The sequence below is a fragment of the Apis dorsata genome, unplaced genomic scaffold, assembly GCF_000469605.1.
Source record: "Apis dorsata unplaced genomic scaffold, Apis dorsata 1.3 scaffold_82, whole genome shotgun sequence".
In the NCBI taxonomy this organism is placed as follows: Eukaryota; Metazoa; Arthropoda; class Insecta; order Hymenoptera; family Apidae; genus Apis; species Apis dorsata.
Genome location: NW_006263380.1, coordinates 1286504 through 1305341, shown reverse-complemented (window position 1 = coordinate 1305341; position 18838 = coordinate 1286504). Strand labels below are relative to the sequence as shown.

Here is an 18838-nt window from a genome sequence, read left to right as displayed (position 1 = left end):
AGAGAGAGAGAGAGAGAGAGAGAGAGAGAGAGAGAGAGAGAGAGAGAGCGAGAGGCAGAGCGAGGGACTTTCATTCATTCGGGGTGGGGAGCAGCGAATAAACGCGATGCGTGCACACGTGCACACGATCCACGCCGCGGCTCGAATCGTAATCGCGAAATTCCTTCGTTCGATCGTTGCACGCGAACGTGAAAGAGCGAACGGTCCGAAAGCGGAGAAAGTCCGTTGTTGGACACTCTCTCTCCGCCTTGGAAACTCTCCTTCTTACCTGGCAACTGATTTATCGGCGACGCCCGTTCACCTGGAAAGATTCGGATACCCTCTCTCTCCCTCTATTGTTTCAGGGATCATGGGATCGACGTGTCATCTGACAGCGGTGATCGCGCTGTTCCTCCTTCGAGCGGCCACTCTACACGCCCATCGTGAGCACAAGGTTTATCGATCGATTTCCGGTTTCGCTCGAACGCTACCTCCTCCCCCCTTCCCCCTTCCCCTCGTGGCGCCACGTTTATAACTCGTTGTTATCGTTCGTTTCAAGGTTCACAACATCGTGCTGTATCCTGACAAGCACAGCTGGTGTCAGACTACCCAGATAAAGCAGGTGGTCACGTGGCCCCAGTGCTCCTCCCAGGAATTGGACAACAACGTCTGCGTGGGAGCTTGTTTCTCATACATGGTGCCGCACAGCGAGCCATCCGCCCCCGGTGATCTGATCAGACCTTACTGCGACTCCTGTCAACCGTTGGACAGTGTTTGGCACACGGTAATATAAATAAATATCGATATCCGATATCGGATGTCTCGCTCTTTCTTTCTCTCTTTTTTTTTTTTTTTCGTCGAGTCTTTGCTCTTAAAAAAGAAAAAAAAAAAACAACACAGGTCACGTTGGACTGCAAGGATGAGACGAACAATCCTATCACGATGCAGAAGAAGGTCCAAATCATCACCAATTGTTCGTGCACCTCGTGCATGGAAACTTCTCGTATCAAGCCGGACTACAACACTCTGCTGCAATCGTTGACAGACGAAAGTTTGGACAAGAACGTGAACGTGGTGCACGAGATGCCCGATCTGTTGGAGAATCCCAACTTGAACTTTTCCAAGAACACGAGCAGGGACGGTGTCCAGGCTAACGAGAGATTCATGCAGAACTTCAAACAGTTGAAAGACTCGGCCAAGTTGGGGACGAAAGAGCTGTTCTCCAAGCTGGACGAGGACATCGATTTCGACAAGTTGAGGGAGTTGTTGGACAAATACGGGCAGGAGGAGGAGAAGCAACACTCTCATCAACGCCTCCACCAGCATCAACATCAATCGAGCGGGAAACAGCAGCAGCAACAGCAGCAGCAGCAGCAGCAGCAGCAGCAACAACAACAGCCTCAGCATTACACGACCACGATGCTTCGAGGGCCTCATCATTCCATGGTTTTGGACTCGGACGTGAAAGAGAAGATCGACGTGGAACCCCATTATCTTCATCCAGCTGTCGCGGGCCAAGAGATCAGCTATCACGACAACGTGCTTGTTGACAAGGATAAGAAAAAGGATTTCTGAGGGGAGGGGAGGGGTGGAAGACCTGCGTGTTTCGCGATGGAAACGCGTGGGGTGAACGAGATCGATTTCTTTTCCATTATTATTTGTTAAGATTCATTCGTGACCTAGTCCAATCCAGTAGTAAATTGTTCCATTTGATTTGATGGTAAATGAGATTCAGCTCGTTTCGCGTGCTATCGCATATATCTGTAAATAGAAGAGATTCCTCGTTTTATTTTATTTCCGTTCTTATTTTCTTTTATATCTTTGTTGGCAAAAGATAATACTCTCTTTTTTTTTTTTTTTTTTTTTTTAGTATCGATTATTATCGTCGGGAAACCGAAGTTGGAATTAACGTGCAAAAACCTCGTTAGGATTTAATCATATTTAGGGAAATACGTGGATAAGTAAAAGATATGGAAAGGAAGAAAAAGGGGAGAGAGAAATTCTAATATATATTTAATTATTATATTAATTAATAACTATTTAATATACTCACGCGTCTAATAAACGAATATTACGTTCCGGAATTTTAGTTATTAAAGTAGCAGGACTGGAAACCATTGTAGACTTAAAGATGTTATATGTCTTGTTGACTGGCTTAAAAAAAAAAAAAAAAAAATATACTTTGTCTCGCAGAGAATAAAACCAAGTCTGTACGATTTTTTCCTCATATGCATCCTCGACCATTCTCCCGTTTTGGAATCGCTTCTTCTTCTTCTTCTTCTTCTTCTTCTTCTTCTTCTTCTTCTTAAAAAAAAGTTCGAGTACCGAGCATAAGAGAAATTAAAGGAGGAACGAAAAATCAAAGGAGGAAGAATTATCAGCGAAAAAACGAATACAAAAGAGAAAAGAAATGTGAGACGAGTCAAAATAATCGAATCGTAACGTAGTAAGTAATGCAATTAGAGATAGAGAAAGACGGAATAAAAATTCGTGCAACGTTTCGTTTCGTTCCTTGACGACGCTTTTTCTTCGAAAAAAAAAACTTGTCAAATTTCCATACACTTACCAAAGAAACCCACTACTCGCCGCCGCTTCTTTCCGTTATCGCTCTCGATCATCGCAGATAAAATCTTGGACACGCTTTATCGATGGATAAAGAAAAAGAAAAAAGAAGAAAAAAATGGCCACCTTGATCGATGATCGCGATCGATCGCGAATAATATTGGATTCGGATCGCAGGCGATTGGATCGAAGATCGGTAAATTTCTCATAGATAAGAGGCGTCGGTTCGAATGGAAGAAATTGTCGGTGATAAGGAACGGTTTCGACCAATGAGCGGCGCGAAAGCGAGCGGATCGCCGGTACCGAAGAGCGATTACAACTCGGTAACGGAACGAGGATCGAGCGAGGCGACGACGAGCAGTGTTGCTCGGCGCTCCGTTGCGCGTCCCTGCTGCTTTTCTGCGCGGTCGCGTAGCGTTTCACTGTGACGGCGCAGCTGCGCGTGCCACCGAGAAATTATGTTGCCCGGTTGCTGACACCGGGACGAATACGGGAAGCGAAAGAAAGAACTGAAGATCGCACGCGATGCACAGCAAATCCCTGGTTACTCGATCGCCTTTAAATGCCCACCGACAATCCGACAAACGTCATCACGGCAATCGTCGTCACATTAGAGAAAGTGGATAGCATCGAATTCGTACGAGCCTCCTCCGAGCCGAGGACAACAACCACCATGGACGACGGTAGGCCTCTGTTATTTTAACGTTGAATCGTTGCTTGGTGATGGTTGCTGGGTGAAATGGATTTACGCTGCTCTGTCTCCTCCGGGAGGAGGAGAATATGGTTTAGATACGCCGAATTTACGAATTTAGGATTTGAGATCAGAAGAAGTCGAGGAGAAGAAGTTTCGAGAAAGATTTTCGGAGTCTCTTGACGGGTCGACTCGAATTTTGTAATTAAAAATATAGGGATATTTGATATATCGGGATGGTGAGATATAAGTTCACGAAGCGAAGAGACTGATGAAGTTATTGAGGTATTGAGGCGAACGAAGTGTTTACGTTATAGTCACGCTATAAAAGTAACAGCGAAACTTTCCTTTGCGTCAATCGCCGACCGGTCTCCGGTTGCTCAATGTTACGCCAATACTTGCGAGACAATCTCGAATCGATACGAGATCGAGACGATTCGAAACTTTGTTCCAGGTCAGGGTTGGACAGACAGGAATTTAGAAAAATACTCCCGAATGTAGTACGCACGAGCCATGTGTTCAAATTGTCGTAAAGCAGACGGATAATCCATATTTATTCGTTATAAAAATAACGCGATTTCGAAATAGCCACGCTTATTTCTAAGACGTTCCATTTAAAACACGCAATCTCGATGAACTTTGACAATGAATGCGAAAATTATTATTATATCGATCTAGAAACGACGAATTATATTTCTCGCGTGGAAAACTTTTGCAAAATCGAATTGATCAATCGTCAATCGATTAGAGGAAATTTAAAGAAAACTTTTTCGATTCGAAAGATATTTAAAAATTGATAGTAGCGATCTTTTTTCATGGAAGAAAAAAATAAGATAAAATGAAACGAAAGATTATCGAGGAAGTTTTACAATTTTTTTTCGCGAATTTTCACATTTCTTAGCGCGGGGCCAAAAATGCTACGAATTCAAAATGGAGGACACTTTGTTGCCCTAATTATCTCACGAATGACCATTGTCCACTCGAAACGATTCGTCAATTAAGAGGTGACGTATTTAACGAACGAAGTTATGAAGTGGCCGAGATCTCGGTCTAAAGTGTTCTAATATAACGATTTAAAAAGTTTAAAGAAAAGAAATCTCGTCAATTGGCGTTAAAAGTACAATTGATATCGAATGTTATTTCAAATAAATATAAATGATATTAATCGTTATTTAATGTAAAGATTAAGAATCGATACAGATAATTATGTGTTTTATTATTTTGATCAATAATTAATAATCGTTATATGTTTTTTAATTTTAATCGAACGGTCCGATTAAAGTAATTATCGATTTCTTCAATTGCTACGTTATTTTCTATATGTTGTTACGTTATTTTCTGCATGGTTGGTTCTTCTATTTATTCGCTTTATCGATAACAACAATTCGTCAACCTTATCAACGCACCTTATCATTGCATATTCGTAATATTTCTTGTCTGATCCGTGACGTCTTCTTCTACTGTGAAGAAACACGCTTTGAGAAATCTCGCTTAAAATTAAGCAAGCTTTCCTTATCGAAGTATAATTATATATCGTTTTATGCAATCATTGCAACATATTTAATTAAATAAACGCATTTACTTTTCTCGACGAAGAAATTTATGAAGAATGAAAAATATCTTTCAATTAATCTAAGATATAAGAGATACCAGATTTCTTTATCTAAATAATCTAAAATTCTAATCATGAATAACAACTTCGTTCTTTATCGCTCGCAAAAATAATTCAACGCGTGATATTTTTATATCTTCCTAAGAATCGACGATATTTCTTTGTCGATCAGACTCCGTTCGTAAGTTAACAGATATAGAAATCTCGTGATTCGTGATAACCCCGAAGATCACTCGTTGCAATCAGACATCATTCACAAATCAAAGTAATTTTTTTCTTCGCCTCTATCTTGGTTGAGAAAGACGCAAAACCGTGTCAGAAGAAATGATACAATGATACACTTACGTTTCACTTTGAAATCTCATCACCTCGTCGTATTTGATTTTCCTATTATAAAAATAGATATAAACGCAGAAATAATAATTTTCCATGTACCATTGAACATTTCTCGAAACGATGATTCCGTCCGTAAAATAACAGTGGTTCGGTGTGCAACCTTGAGTCAGATCTATAATTGCTATTAATCGCACGTCTCCAAATATGATATTCCACGCGCATAATTTTGCACGGATCATGCACAGTTGTAAATAAAATAGTTAATAATTCCGGTGTTGGAAATGTCCGATGTTTCGACCAGCGACGAAATCAGGGTCGAGTCACTGGATTATTATAGATCCGAAAAGTTCAAACGGCCATGACGGTGGTCGAGCGACGCTTCTAAATTCGCAGGAAGCGAGTAGGAGAGGCAACCGAGTGAATAAGTAGAATATGAGACGATTTTCATCGAATCGGTCGACGACACTACTCGAAAATAGCATGGAGGCCGAGACGAGTTTGTCTTCCGCGGCATTTATTCGAATTTGAAGTCGAGTTTGTCAAAGATTTATCACGTAAATCGTTTGTGAGTTTGTTCAGTGACACGTTTGATAAGAAATGAGGAAAGTCTTTCTTCTTTATGAGATATCTTCGAATCGAAATAAATCGTCTCGATGATTCGATCGATCAAATAAAAATTTCTTGTTTGAATAAAAAAAAAAAAAAAAAAAAAAAATTTTTTTTTCATCCCCTTTTTTTTTTTTTTTTATAAATAAAAATTTTTTTTTTGAACCCGTTTTTTTTTTTTTTTTCATTTTTTTTTTAAAAAAATTTTTTTTTCATCCCCTTTTTTTTTTTTTTTTATAAATAAAAATTTTTTTTTTGAACCCGTTTTTTTTTTTTTTTTCATTTTTTTTTTAAAAAAAAAAAAAAAAAAAAAAGAAACGTGATCGATAAGATAATTTTCTTGAAAAAATAATGTAAGAGAAAAAAAGAAACTTTCGTAAATTTCCACATTTCGATAATAGTAGAAAAGTAATTTTTTCGTTTGACTTTTAATAGTCGAATCATTGCTCGCGTTTTTTAATTATACGCATCTCCTTCAAAAATCAAATAGGTATTCGAGCTATCGATAAAACTAACGGCTAATTCAACAACAAGATATTATCGTGTTGCAAACATCAAATTCCTAGATGTTTGCAGATGAAACGTGACCGATTATCGAATAGACGAATTCGTAATAAGAGTAGATATACAGGGCTTTGTTTGATCAATAAAATCGCAAAATGCACACGTGAAACGTGATCGGATATAGGAAACTATGATAAACGAGATAAACGCGAAACACGTGTCACTTAACCGGAAATCCTACGATTCGGAAAAATGAGAGGCGCATAATTATAAGCATCGCGACTTTGGTCGCGGGAAATTGCGTGTCAACGCTTACGCAATTTGCAATATTCACTTTACATAAGTTTCGCTATCTCTTGGCCGGTATATAATGACGACATCCAAGAATTCTCGAACGCAGTATGAAAAATTCAAAAACCCACGATTCCTGACGAGATTAGAGAAATCGAAAGAGAACAATTCTGGGAAACGATGTAACGAAAATAAATTTTGAAACACTTTTATTAACGCTTTTCCTGATTCTCCACATATTCGTATATATAATAAATGTATATCACCAAATAAATTAATCGTAGTTCGACGATGAGATTTCCTCTGGTCATTAACGATATCTCCGTCATTGATGATTATCCGTTCTACTATCTGACCTATAGTTGATGGATAGTGTCGCGTTACCAGCTTGTCTTCATTCAAACAAACATGTCCCTGTTATCGTTAAAACATTGAAACATAATCTTTAAACGATACTATATATAGAAGAACATGCGGTACCATGCTTGTGATTTTGAAAATCGACGCTATTTTACGAACCTCGCTCGAAGAGAAGCTTCTGTCGGAGCTCGAATAGTCGTTAACGCGTCGAGTGAGCTAAAAAGGATTAAAATCGAAGTTAACCAAAAGAGGATACGGGAAAGAAATCCCCCACTAACTGCACGAGAGTTAGGTGTGAACGTTTCAGACAGTTGGCACGTGCTGACCACGGTAAAAAGAAAGTTAGCTCGAACAGAGTATTGACCACGAGGCTCTCGGGCTCGTTCAATACTCCGATGGAGAATCTAAGCGAAAGAGAGAGTAAGAGCGAAAGAGAGATGAAAGAATATTGTAAAAGCAGGCAAACCGTTCGATTTACCTGGATTTTACCGTTATAACACTTGAATAGTAGAAAGTATATTACGGTAACTACTCGAAGAATAATGGAAAAGATATCGCCATGAAAACAGGCGCATGCATTTTAAGTCCCTTGCAATTAACAGGGCCGTCCTCATGCCATGGAAAGCGATTTAGTGGGAACAAATGAGTCACGAATGGCAACGTCGTCGTAGGTCGAGGCAGAACCCAATGGTAGGGATATATCTCAGGCACGACTCTGATAAAATTGGGGCCCCGAGCTTATGATTAGCCCTTGAGAATACGATAATATGTATGAAATAACGAGTACAAAGGTCGAAAAATTTCGATAATGTCGCTTCGATCGATTGTTCCATTCGATTGAAAAAATAAATTTAATCGAAGCGAAATTTGAGATTCTAAAATAACTTTCGTGACTCGAGCAAAATGATAAAAAATTTTCAACAATTTTATTATCTGTGAGAAATCGCTGACAAGTCGTGTGAACGTTCGCACGAAAATCAACAAACGACAGCAAGTATCTCGACGAATAGTTTTACGTTTCTCGAAACGTTGACAAAGCGTAATCGAATCGGTATTCGTTTCGAAACCGATAACGGAGCTCGACACGTGGCGTACCTGAAAAGAGGCGACGAAGAGTACAGCCCTGAACTGGGATGGAAGCAGGCAAGAGCGCAAGTCTTCTGCTAATGCCAAACGATTCCCTTAATACACTCGCGTCTGGAATCTTGTTGTAATTGGGTTGAACGCTTTGTGCCAGCTGTCGCATACTTGTCAGTATTTCACAGTGATCGTACAAACCGGTCTAGCACGAAACTCGGCGAGGGGATCGCGGTTGTCGAGCGAGAATAATTCAAGTGAGCACGGTCGGAAAGTAAGAGAAGGAGTGTTAGAAGCGCGACTCGAAAGGAACGGCTGGCTGGACGCCATCTTAGATCCATCGCGAGCACGTTGCAGACAAAGCGGTCGAAGAAGGTCCGAGGAATCGCGAAGTTTCCGAGAAAATAATTTCCAGGCATGCGAGAAGGAAAGGTGTCATTTTTCCTCGAACGTGAACGCTTATAAAACCCACACAGTTTATGTCGACAGAGGCAGAAGTGGTGCTTTCTGTGAGCGAGAAAACTACGGTGCGGCCGCAGATGCATGAAACGCAAGTGAAACGAAAACGGTGTGCAAAGTGACTTCTTGGAGGAGAGAGATTTTTTCTTTTCTGTTTCCTAATTTACGGGGTCCTAAAAGGGCGGAGCTGATAATCGACGCGAGCGAACAAATTGAAATTTCCAGCATGAGTAAGATACTAGGTACAAACTATTGCACCGTGTTCTCTGTACTTAGAAGTCCCGAAGAGGGTGAATCGTTTAAACGGATCATCTGAAAGAAGAATTCGTCGACGAGCGAAAGATAAGTTGGAATAACGTGAAAAAGAAAACGGATTTTGTATATCGATACTCAATCCGTCGAGAGCTATTAGTCAGTCAGAATTAATCAATCGAATTACGAGCGATTGTCACGAGTGAATATTAGTGTTAAAAGAAGTGTGTCAGTTTTTCGTGCGTGAAAAAAATAAAGTGCTTATTCATTCTAAAAATCATTCTAAGAACTCGTGGGAGTCGTGTGATCACCTTTGAGAAAGGAACTTTAACATTGACGTAATCGATTCTATATATAGGTGTTCGAAATTCGTGAAACGGTGAAGCGGACGTTATACCAGTGAGGTGCAGATATTTTATTTTGAAATAACATTTACTTTTCCAGAGCGTTAATCGAACTTTTCGATCGAGATTTATTCGTGTACTTAAAACGTTGAAAAGTCGAGATTCGTGATTTCTCGATTCGAGACCGTGAAAATAATAAATTTTTTGCTCGTTTCAGTCATCGATAACGCGATCGATAGATCATTCATCGATTCGATCGTGACCATTTGACCGATAACGCAGATCTCTGTCGATCGAAGAGAATCGCAAGAAAAAACACAAGTGTGATTCGAGCCGGAATTGACCAAGTCGACCAAGTTTCTCTGCCGATCGAGACATCCGACGGCATCCAAAATACTTTTATAACCCGTAATGTATTTGAGATCGCACGTACAGGCAGCAAAAGGGAGGCATGAGAATGCAAGAGAGGCGATAGAAGTTGGCTGCGGAGCAAAAGGCCGAGATAACATTGGACCAGCCGCGAGAGGCAAAGGAAAGACGAAAAAATCTCTGGTGAACTGCTGGGATTTGGAAGAGCCTCAGCTGCTTCATCCGAGATCGGCCGACAGGGATTCGAAACAGGCGTCTGTGCGACGCGGTATGAGCGAAGGTGAACGAGCAGTGACCACGCCACGAATTGGCTGGCGAAAGCTCACCGATCCTGGCGACTGACACGAATCAAGGAACTCGGGGGCAGGTCCGAAGCGATAGCACCAGCTACTGTTTCATAGCCAACGTCGTCGTTGTCCTGCCACTCAACCTAGCCACTGCCGCCTCAACTCTCGTGGAAGGATCTTCGAGTCCCGACCCGTACGACAGGATACCGCTATATCCTGACGCGTCCTCGATTATTTAATGTCAGCCAAATGCAAGAGAACGCTCCGTTGAGATTTACATCGAGAACATTGAAGACGGACCCGAAAATGGCGGGCAATCGGTGTCGGTAGCAGACGGGGTTATTGTCTAAAACAGCCGTCTCCTCGTCCTGCGCTATTATTGGGGGACGAACGTTTGAATCGTTCGCTTCGTTTCGGCTAGATTCCCATTTTTCTCTCTTGTCACGAGTATTTTATCCTCGTCGATCTTCCTCTGAAGCCAGTTGACGAACTTTCGTGTACTATCCATTATTTTTTTTTCTCTCTTTTTTTCACATTGTATCGTTGTTATATAAGCAACAAGGGCCCATGATTGGCCCATAGACAATAAATCGTAGTCGATAGAAGAGTAGTGGTAACATGTAGTTGTGGAACGTACAAGATAAAAAATTAGGAAGAAGGACAAGAAACGTCGAAAGGGAAAACGCTGTCGTGATACCGCAAAAGTAGTATCCTCGCTGAGTGATCTCTCGCGAGACCACGAACAATTGTACCTAATTAAAAAAAAGAGAAGAGAAAACATATATATATATAGATACGTGTGCTTACGTACATATATATATGTATATATAGATAGATATACAAGATTCGTATTTAACTCCTGCTCCTTTCCCTGCGATCATCATCATGCCACCCACTCCGAATAAATTGAACTTGAGCTTCGCCAGAAACGCGTACAACGTGTTTGGAGCGCGCGGTACCAATACCACTACTGACCATCAGCGCGAGCAGAAAACGGAACTCTTAGAGGGTAAGGAGCTTGGATCAACGCCTAATTACCCACCTCAAATTATTTGGCAACGATTCCATCTTATCGTCCTTGACGATCCTTTCGAATCAAACCGTCTTCCATAAATATCGCACCATTCAATCGATATTTCATTCAATCAATGATCACGAGTATTACACGTTGTTACGATCCAATTTATCTCATCCAATTATTTCTATAAAATTTCTTCACCCATCGTCAATAATATCGATCTAATTAGTTGGCTATTGTGCTATTTTAGGTACCAAGAGTAATGGTATACTTCATCTAAAGAATGGCATCGATTACATCAATCCTGGTGAGGAAGATCAAATGGAAATTTATGGGTAAGCATCGTGTCAAAGCGTGTCGATCAATGTTACAACGATGTTAAATATATACGTTTTTCTAATTTTTCCAGCTACAAAAGAAACAAAATTTTTACCGCTATTACTTGGTTCTTGATTATAATCACCGGAGGCCTTCTTAGATTGGTCTTTCATTGGATACCTCACTTGATGTTACTCGCGACTCATTCCAAATGTCAATTAGAAACCGCAGACACTGTTTTATTGGTGGAAAGATTTCAAGGAAAACATACGAGCTATCATGTGAAAAAATTAAAGACTTTGGCCGCTGAAGATATATTGTAATTATCCTCTAGTTTTTCCTTACGAAATTATAATATTGTAATTATTTTTACGAACAACGATATTTTTATTAATATCGCAAATATAATTTTTTTTTTTTTTTTTTCGTATTTAAAGAAGCAAACCCTTCGATGGAAAATCATTATTGGATAACGAACCTTGGATGGAGAACGGCAGTATGATAACTATCAAGGAAGTAAAAGAAGAATATCCGACACTGTCGTTGCATTTAATCGGTGGACAATTTAAACGTAAGAATTCAATGTTTAAAAGAAAGAATTTTTCTTTCTTATAAAAAAATTGATTAATATTTGATAATATTTTTAATATACAGAGGTTTCTTCGATCGTTCTTTTCCATTGCAAGAAGTTAACTTACGTTTGGGATCCCGAAAGATCAGAATTTCTCAAGCTTCGAGGTTTGGACGCCGGTGTTCTAACCTCCACGTTGCATCAAATGCAAGGATTGAATTCACTTGAGCAACACATGAGGCAAATATTTACACAAATTATTATGAGAATGATCGATTTTTATTACGCAACATTTTATTTAAACGATATTTCTTTATTTTCTTACAGGCGCAGCGTTTATGGAAACAATGAAATCGTGATTCCAGTAAAAAGTATTCTAACTTTGCTTTGTCTCGAAGTTTTAAATCCATTCTACGTCTTCCAATTGTTTAGCTTTGGTCTCTGGGTTGCTGACAATTATTACTATTATGCCATGGTTATCTTGACCATGTCCAGCATTGGTATAATCATGGCAGTCTTCCAGACTCGTCGAGTACGCGATTTTCTATTCACTCCTAATTTACCTTCCAAATTGTATCGATAATCAAGGCTCGATTTGTAGAATCAACATAACTTACGATCCACTGTACATTCTTCCGATGTGGCCACGGTGATAAGAGATCGCACGACCGGGCAAACAGCGACTGTTCCTGCTGAAAAATTGGTACCTGGTGACATCTTGGTTATTCCCTCTCACGGTTGTTTGATGCCTTGCGACGCGGTACTTCTCACTGGAAATTGCATTCTGAACGAATCCATGTTAACCGGAGAATCAGTTCCGGTTACGAAAACGCCTATTCCTTCGTCCAATGAAGTGATATACGACACCAAGGAACACGCAAGGCACACTCTCTTTTGTGGTACCAAAGTTATTCAAACCAGATACTATGGATCGGAAAAGGTAACTTGAATTCGAATTACTTAGAATATTTCTTATAATTTTTCTATTGATCATCGAAATAGAAACGGTTTATAAAAAAATGATGGTGTAATTATTTATTTATTTTATTTATTATTTTACAGGTATTAGCCGTGGTTGTTAGAACAGGATTCAATACCAGCAAAGGTGGTTTGGTCAGATCCATCATGTATCCTCCACCTGTAGACTTCAAATTCGAACAAGATTCGTACAAGTTCGTAATCTTGTTGGCCGGCATAGCTAGTATTGGCGTGATTTATACCATCGTGACAAAGGCTATTAGAGGTGTGCCTAGCAACCACATCGCTTTAGAGGCGTTAGATCTGATTACCATAGTAGTGCCTCCAGCCTTGCCAGCAGCTATGACCGTTGGCCGTTTAGTAGCGCAGAGAAGACTCGAGAAGAACAAGATTTACTGTACGAGTCCAAGAACTATCAATGTATCGGGATCGATCGATTGCATTTGTTTCGACAAAACCGGGACACTGACTGAAGATGGCCTCGACATGTGGGGCGTGGTGTCCTCCGTCGATAGGAAGTTCCAGCCACCCGTTAAAAACATCGCGTCTTTGCCTCTGAACGATCTTCTAATAGGAATGGTAACGTGTCACGGAATCACTATAATAGAGAATCAACTCGTGGGTGATCCGCTTGACTTAAAAATGTTCGAGTCTACTGGCTGGACGTTGGAAGAACCCGATGTGTCCGATACATCGAAATTCTCTATGCTTTTTCCTACGATAGTACGGCCACCGAAGGGCTCCAAGCTGCTGAAGAAACTACCCACCGAGATAAGAATATCGCTCAGCCGACAAAACTCCATGTCTTCGGACGTGATGGATAACATCTCGTTGAACAACCTCGATACCACGTTGGCTGGTTCCACGACGGAATTGGGGGAGCAAGGTTTAGAAATTGGGATCGTTCGTCAATTTCCATTCACGTCTAGTCTTCAGAGGATGAGCGTGATAACGAGGACGTTGGGAGCTAATCATTACGATCTTTATTGCAAAGGCAGCCCAGAAATGATACTCAGCCTTTCCAGAGCAGAATCCAGTAAGTATTGTATCAATCCAGTAACAACGACAAATGTTATATTTAACAAAATATTTTTTCTTCTTTTTAAACTACAATTAATCACGTTGTTTTTACAGTTCCACCAGACTTTGGCACCGTGTTGCAAGATTATACTTCAGAAGGTTACCGTGTAATCGGCCTCGCGCACAAATCATTGAACCGTCTTCCCTACGCTAAGGTTCAACGATTGAGTCGCGAATCAGCCGAGTCCGATCTTACGTTTTTAGCGTTCGTGATCATGGAGAATAGATTGAAACCGGAAACGACACCTGTGATCAGTGCTCTAAACACTGCCTGCATAAAAACCGTTATGGTGACTGGCGACAACATGCTGACTGCACTCTCGGTCGCCAGAGATTGTGATATCGTGAAACCAGGTACACCCGTTATCGCAGTCTCTGCCACTCAACAGAATCAGATGAAGCCACAGATCTACTTCACGAAGAGCAACAGCGAACCGTCAACAACGCACGCGGATCTTAGCGAAATGACCGATCTAAACAGTGTTGCTAGCTTGGAAACGATTGAAAGTGGCTTTGGGAACAAGTACGAAAACGATATCAATTATTTATCCGACGAGTAAGTTCGTCAAATCTTTCCAAGCGTACAACGTAATTCACCCGATTTTTAACATTTATCCCCCGCCATTTCAGCTTGCAACATTCGCAAAATAAATATGTGTTTGCACTCACGGGCAAAACATGGGCACTAGTCAGACAATATTACCCGGAATTGATTCCCAAACTCGTCACGCGTGGAGCAATTTTCGCAAGAATGTCGCCGGACCAGAAGCAACAACTCGTTCAGGAATTGCAATCTTTGGGATACTATGTTGGTAAGTGACTTGATCACTCTCAAGATAATTAATATAAATTTCGATCAGAGTGTCGATTAAAAAAATAATTTGCAGCTATGGTAGGCGATGGGGCAAACGACTGCGGAGCTCTGAAGGCGGCCCATACCGGAATTTCTCTCTCCGATACCGAATCTTCGGTAGCGTCGCCCTTCACCAGCCGCGAAACCAACATTTCCTGCGTACTTACCGTGATTCGCGAAGGCCGCGCAGCCCTGGTCACTTCTTTCGGAATCTTCAAATACATGGCGAGCTACTCGCTCACACAATTCATTTCCGTGATGTTGCTGTACGGTATCGAGTCGAATCTAACGGATATCGAGTTCCTCTATATCGACCTCTTCATCATCTCGATCTTCGCTTTCTTCTTTGGCCGTACCGAAGCGTACGATGGGCCCCTGGTCAAGACAGCTCCTCTCAACAGTCTTATCAGTACCACTCCCATTCTAAGCCTAGTGACGCAAATTTTGATCGTGGCATTGTTTCAATCCGTCAGCCTGTGGCACCTCGAGCAGATGGACTGGTTCGTACCGTTCAACGCCACGCTCAAAGCGGCCGAGAACAAAGACGACGTGAGCTGCACGGAAAATTACACAGTTTTCATAATCAGTTCCATGCAGTATATCATTCTGGCTGTGACGTTCTCGAAGGGTCATCCGTACAGAAAGTCTCTGTTCACGAATTACGGGCTGCTCACCTCGTTCATCCTTCTCAGCCTCTTCTCCGTCTACCTCGCTACTTTCCCCTTCGAATGGCTGAGCAACTGGTTCGAGCTGATACTTCCGGACGATGTAGGATTTCGTTTCATCCTGGTCGGATACGGCGTCGCCAACTTTTTGATCTCGTTGCTGATGGAATACGTGTTCGTCGACTACCTCGTTTTTAGGAAATTACGTTACCGTTGGCACAACGTAGACAAATCCAGGCGAAAGTTTCTCGCCATCGATCGTGATATGGCGCGCGACTTAAAATGGCCACCGATCTCCCAGGAGCCGTTGCCCGAAGCGGCGCCGGACATTTTGATCCGTCAAAACGTGACCGAGATCAAGATCGAGAAACGCGTGCCCGAGCCCTGCCATCCGGCCGACACCAGCCTCGCGAACAACCCCATCTGCGCTAATTTCAAGCACTTCGGCTCGGCGAGAGAGGTCACCCTGAATCCCAGATCTTTGTTCAACGATCGAAGGAACACCATGTCGATGCAAACGGTCCCCTGCTTCGAGGACAGGGACACGGCGACGGTGCAACCGAATACCGAGCTAACGGGGAAGAGAAGGTACAATTCGGAATCGGAGAAGGGGATCAATCGATACGAAAAGCCGTTCAAGAGTCACAGCACCAATCCGATCGCGACCTTGCCCAGGAACTCGGCCATGGCTCTTCAACCGCAGAAATTGAGGGATTTGAAGAATATCTTGATGCACAAAAGCGAGGACGGCCTGTCCCCCGCTACCCAAAGTGTCCTTGAACTCGATATTCTACCGTCGTAGAAGGTAGGAGAACGATTCGAGACGTTGATTCGGATTCGAATGGCATGGATACTTCGAGCAACGAGCAATGACGGTTCAACATTGAGGAGCAAGCTGCTGTTGGTTGTTCAAAGTATCTGCGCGATTTCTTCGTGGGATTGGATCGCCACGATGCAATCGGAATCAATTTTGTCAGTGCATTTGTTGCCCCATGACAACGTTGCGACACACAACAAGACTGTTTCAACTGTTTCAACCGGAACCGTTCGAGAACGTAATTGTAATTTAAGAAATCGAGATCGGAATCGAAAGTGATTTACGATCGAACTGGCGAATTTCCGACACGACGATCTCTAAATATCGTTCACAAGAATGCATTTAGAATGCCGCGGCGTTCACGACAGCTTGATAACCGGCGATGCTCGATCGAGCACCTCGATCGGGTCCCTTTTGACCCGATATTTCTTCGTCCTCCTCCTTTATTAGTATTCGAGCGTACCACTCTCAAACGAGAAAGTATTATCGTTAGTTTATTTAACTTAGAAGATGAATTTTAACTCGCCCTGTTTGCCAGGGTTTACGGCTCTTCTCTATGGAAGAAGAACAACATTTTTGACGCAGATCGTACGACGTAGATAGGTAGATACCTTTTTTCTTCTTTTTTTTCCTGTTTCCTTTTTTTTTTCTCTCCTTTTTCTTTTTTGGGAACTCTCGCGTTTTTTTTTTTTTCACTGCGGTTTTAAAGATATTACTTAAAATTACGAAAGAATGAATAATACGGATATCACGAGATCCATGTGACAGAATGTATAGCGAGTCGAAATTAATTTTTTGTAAATTAGACACAACTAGTAGGGAATTTGATGGATACATTTCCCGTTTTCACGACGAGCATTTTTGTTTTTTTTTCTCTCTCTCTTTTCTTGATTATTTTCAATGATCGAACAATATCTAGTCTGATTTCGTCGATGCCAATAAGTTGTTGTTATCAAAAATACGAGGAACGAGGCCCGAAAAAAAAAAAAAAAAAACGACGCTCGTTGACGAGCGTCGATCAATGAAGGATCGTCGAAGGAAAAATTATTTATTATTTCGTCGCGAAAGCGGGAAGCATAGTGTAATTCTTTTCGTTGGTGTGCAAAGATGAGAACTATATTAGTAGTTTATCCCAAGATTATCTTACTTAATCGAACCTCGAGAGCCGACGCCTCCTACGATCCTACAACGCAGAAGTTTGACACTCGTTGTCGCGGATTGCTTATCGTTGAAACGAATAAACGAGAATAAATGTGTACTTATATACGCGATGAAAATCACATACTTAAAGAAAAAAAAAAAAATAATAAAAAAAAGAAAAAAATAAAAAAAAAAGCGTTGCCCTGCTATTAAGCAACGTATTATGCTTGCGTTGAGTTATATCGGTTGTCGAATAACAAAGTATGTTTTTAATGTAAAGATTTTCTTCTTTCATCCCAACTCTCTCCCCCCTTCCTCAAGAATGAAGACAAACGAGTAAAATAGAAACGAAACGTTTTTATTAAGCGCGAATTCACGCGCGCTTAATTTACAAGCATAATACAATTTTCGCATTCACTCGCCGTTACGTTTGCCGAAAGATAAGAGATATCGTTGCCGCGAAGGATTAAATCGATGAAAGAAACTCGACGAGTTATACACGGGATATACGCGGCATCGCCTTTCGTTTCGTTCGTTTTCGAAGAATATATACGTTGGATCGCACGACAAAACAAACCTTTCCAAACTTGCAAGACACTTCGACCAACTTGTTTAGTCCCTGACTTTTTTTAACGATCGCAATCTGTTCGCAACGTCACGGTTGTTCCTCGAGCGCGGGAATCGAATCCAAGTTTCACACACGGCGCATATATATTCCTAAGATCCTCGGTGGTAACGTTGTAAACTTTGTTTCATGCAAAGCTTTTACAGAGAGAACGATCTCTATCCCTTTCCGATCATTTCGTTCCGCTACGAGTTGATAACGTACGTTATCCAGTCGACCGTTTTCGCAACTCGATGATAGATTCCTGGCTGGCCTGGCTGCGCGCACGAGTAACCCGCCGAGACGATCCCTATCAAGTACCATCGTCCCGTCTTCTCCAGCATCAATGGGCCACCGCTGTCACCCTGCGGAACGAACAAAGAAAGAGATATCGATTCGACTTAGCTCCAATCGACAAAACTTACTTGGCACGAGTCCTTCCCACCTCCGCGGTAACCGGCGCACATCATCTCGTCGTAAATCACCACGTTAATCCCATTGGATCGGTGCCACCTCTCGCATATCCGATTATCTATCACGGGCACGTCCACAGCTTGAAGGGTCTTGGGCCGTAGCCTCGATCCTGTTATTTTTTTCAACAACAAATTCGTGAATAATATATAATAATATTCGAGCGTATCGATATATTTACCAGCCTGCAAAGCGCCCCATCCAGCGGCCCAACCATACTGGCCCAAAAAATCCTCGTTCTTCTCGGGCAAACAAATCGGCGCTATGTGAGGCATGTAATGCACCGGTCGATCTAATCGAAGAACGGCTACGTCGAACCTGTGTGCAAAATCTCGTTTCACTTTCGTTTCATAATCGTGACGGTTCTAGCAAATTACATGCCCCACCTGTCAGCCTGAGGCGTGAACTTGAAGTAAGGGTGAACGCGTATCTCCCTGACCCCGAACGTGTAAGCGGGCAGCGTCTCGCTCGCCGAATTGACGACGTAATCGCCGAGGGTGACCTGGACTTGACGCGCCGACGCCCTAAAGAAGGGTAAATTAGGGATGAAATTTAGGGAGGATGGAGTGACTTTCGACTTACTTGGCTACGCAG

At 41.8% G+C, this 18838-nt stretch overlaps 3 protein-coding genes across 5 annotated transcripts in view; 2 read left to right on the top strand and 1 right to left on the bottom strand.

Moving 5' to 3' along the window:
- LOC102680839 overlaps positions 1-2196 on the top strand; it is a 12856-nt gene extending 10660 nt beyond the window's left edge. The window contains exons 6-8 of the mRNA XM_031508320.1: positions 5-433; positions 539-763; positions 880-2196. Coding sequence (XP_031364180.1) covers positions 5-433; positions 539-763; positions 880-1554 — 1329 coding nt within the window. The 3' untranslated portion in view covers positions 1555-2196. The remainder of the gene's footprint in view (positions 1-4; positions 434-538; positions 764-879) is intronic.
- A 688-nt stretch (positions 2197-2884) lies between these two features.
- On the top strand, positions 2885-17448 carry LOC102678152 (probable cation-transporting ATPase 13A3). 3 transcript variants are annotated; one of them, XM_006611051.2, is made up of 11 exons: positions 2885-3224; positions 10998-11082; positions 11157-11384; positions 11503-11636; positions 11720-11876; positions 11964-12168; positions 12238-12576; positions 12699-13650; positions 13749-14250; positions 14325-14506; positions 14582-16014. In XM_006611051.2, exons 1-11 carry the CDS (start codon positions 3104-3106, stop codon positions 16012-16014), a joined length of 4338 nt encoding a protein of 1445 aa, XP_006611114.1. In that variant the 5' UTR covers positions 2885-3103. The 3 variants fall into 3 exon arrangements, with proteins under 3 accessions (XP_006611114.1, XP_006611115.1, XP_006611113.1); XM_006611052.2 differs by lacking the exon at positions 2885-3224 and adding an exon at positions 8046-10738 and having other exon boundaries at positions 13749-14217; positions 14582-17448; XM_006611050.2 differs by lacking the exon at positions 2885-3224 and adding an exon at positions 10615-10738 and having other exon boundaries at positions 14582-17448.
- Positions 17449-17907: 459 nt separating this feature from the next.
- Positions 17908-18838, bottom strand: part of LOC102680695 (transmembrane protease serine 11D-like) — a 9925-nt gene continuing 8994 nt past the window's right edge. The window contains exons 7-11 of the mRNA XM_031508319.1: positions 18827-18834; positions 18631-18768; positions 18426-18562; positions 18199-18356; positions 17908-18138 (exon numbers count right to left, since the gene is read on the bottom strand). Coding sequence (XP_031364179.1) covers positions 17980-18138; positions 18199-18356; positions 18426-18562; positions 18631-18768; positions 18827-18834 — 600 coding nt within the window. The 3' untranslated portion in view covers positions 17908-17979. The remainder of the gene's footprint in view (positions 18139-18198; positions 18357-18425; positions 18563-18630; positions 18769-18826; positions 18835-18838) is intronic.

What these genes read in the sequence shown, in the direction of transcription:
- LOC102678152 (XM_006611050.2), top strand. Translation starts at nt 10,615, where the DNA reads ATGCCACCCACTCCGAATAAATTGAACTTGAGCTTCGCCAGAAACGCG. An exon ending in TTGGCCGCTGAAGATATATT is followed by an intron (nt 11,385 to 11,502) that starts GTAATTATCCTC and finishes TCGTATTTAAAG; the next exon opens with AAGCAAACCCTTCGATGGAA. An exon ending in ATCTTTGGGATACTATGTTG is followed by an intron (nt 14,507 to 14,581) that starts GTAAGTGACTTG and finishes AATAATTTGCAG; the next exon opens with CTATGGTAGGCGATGGGGCA.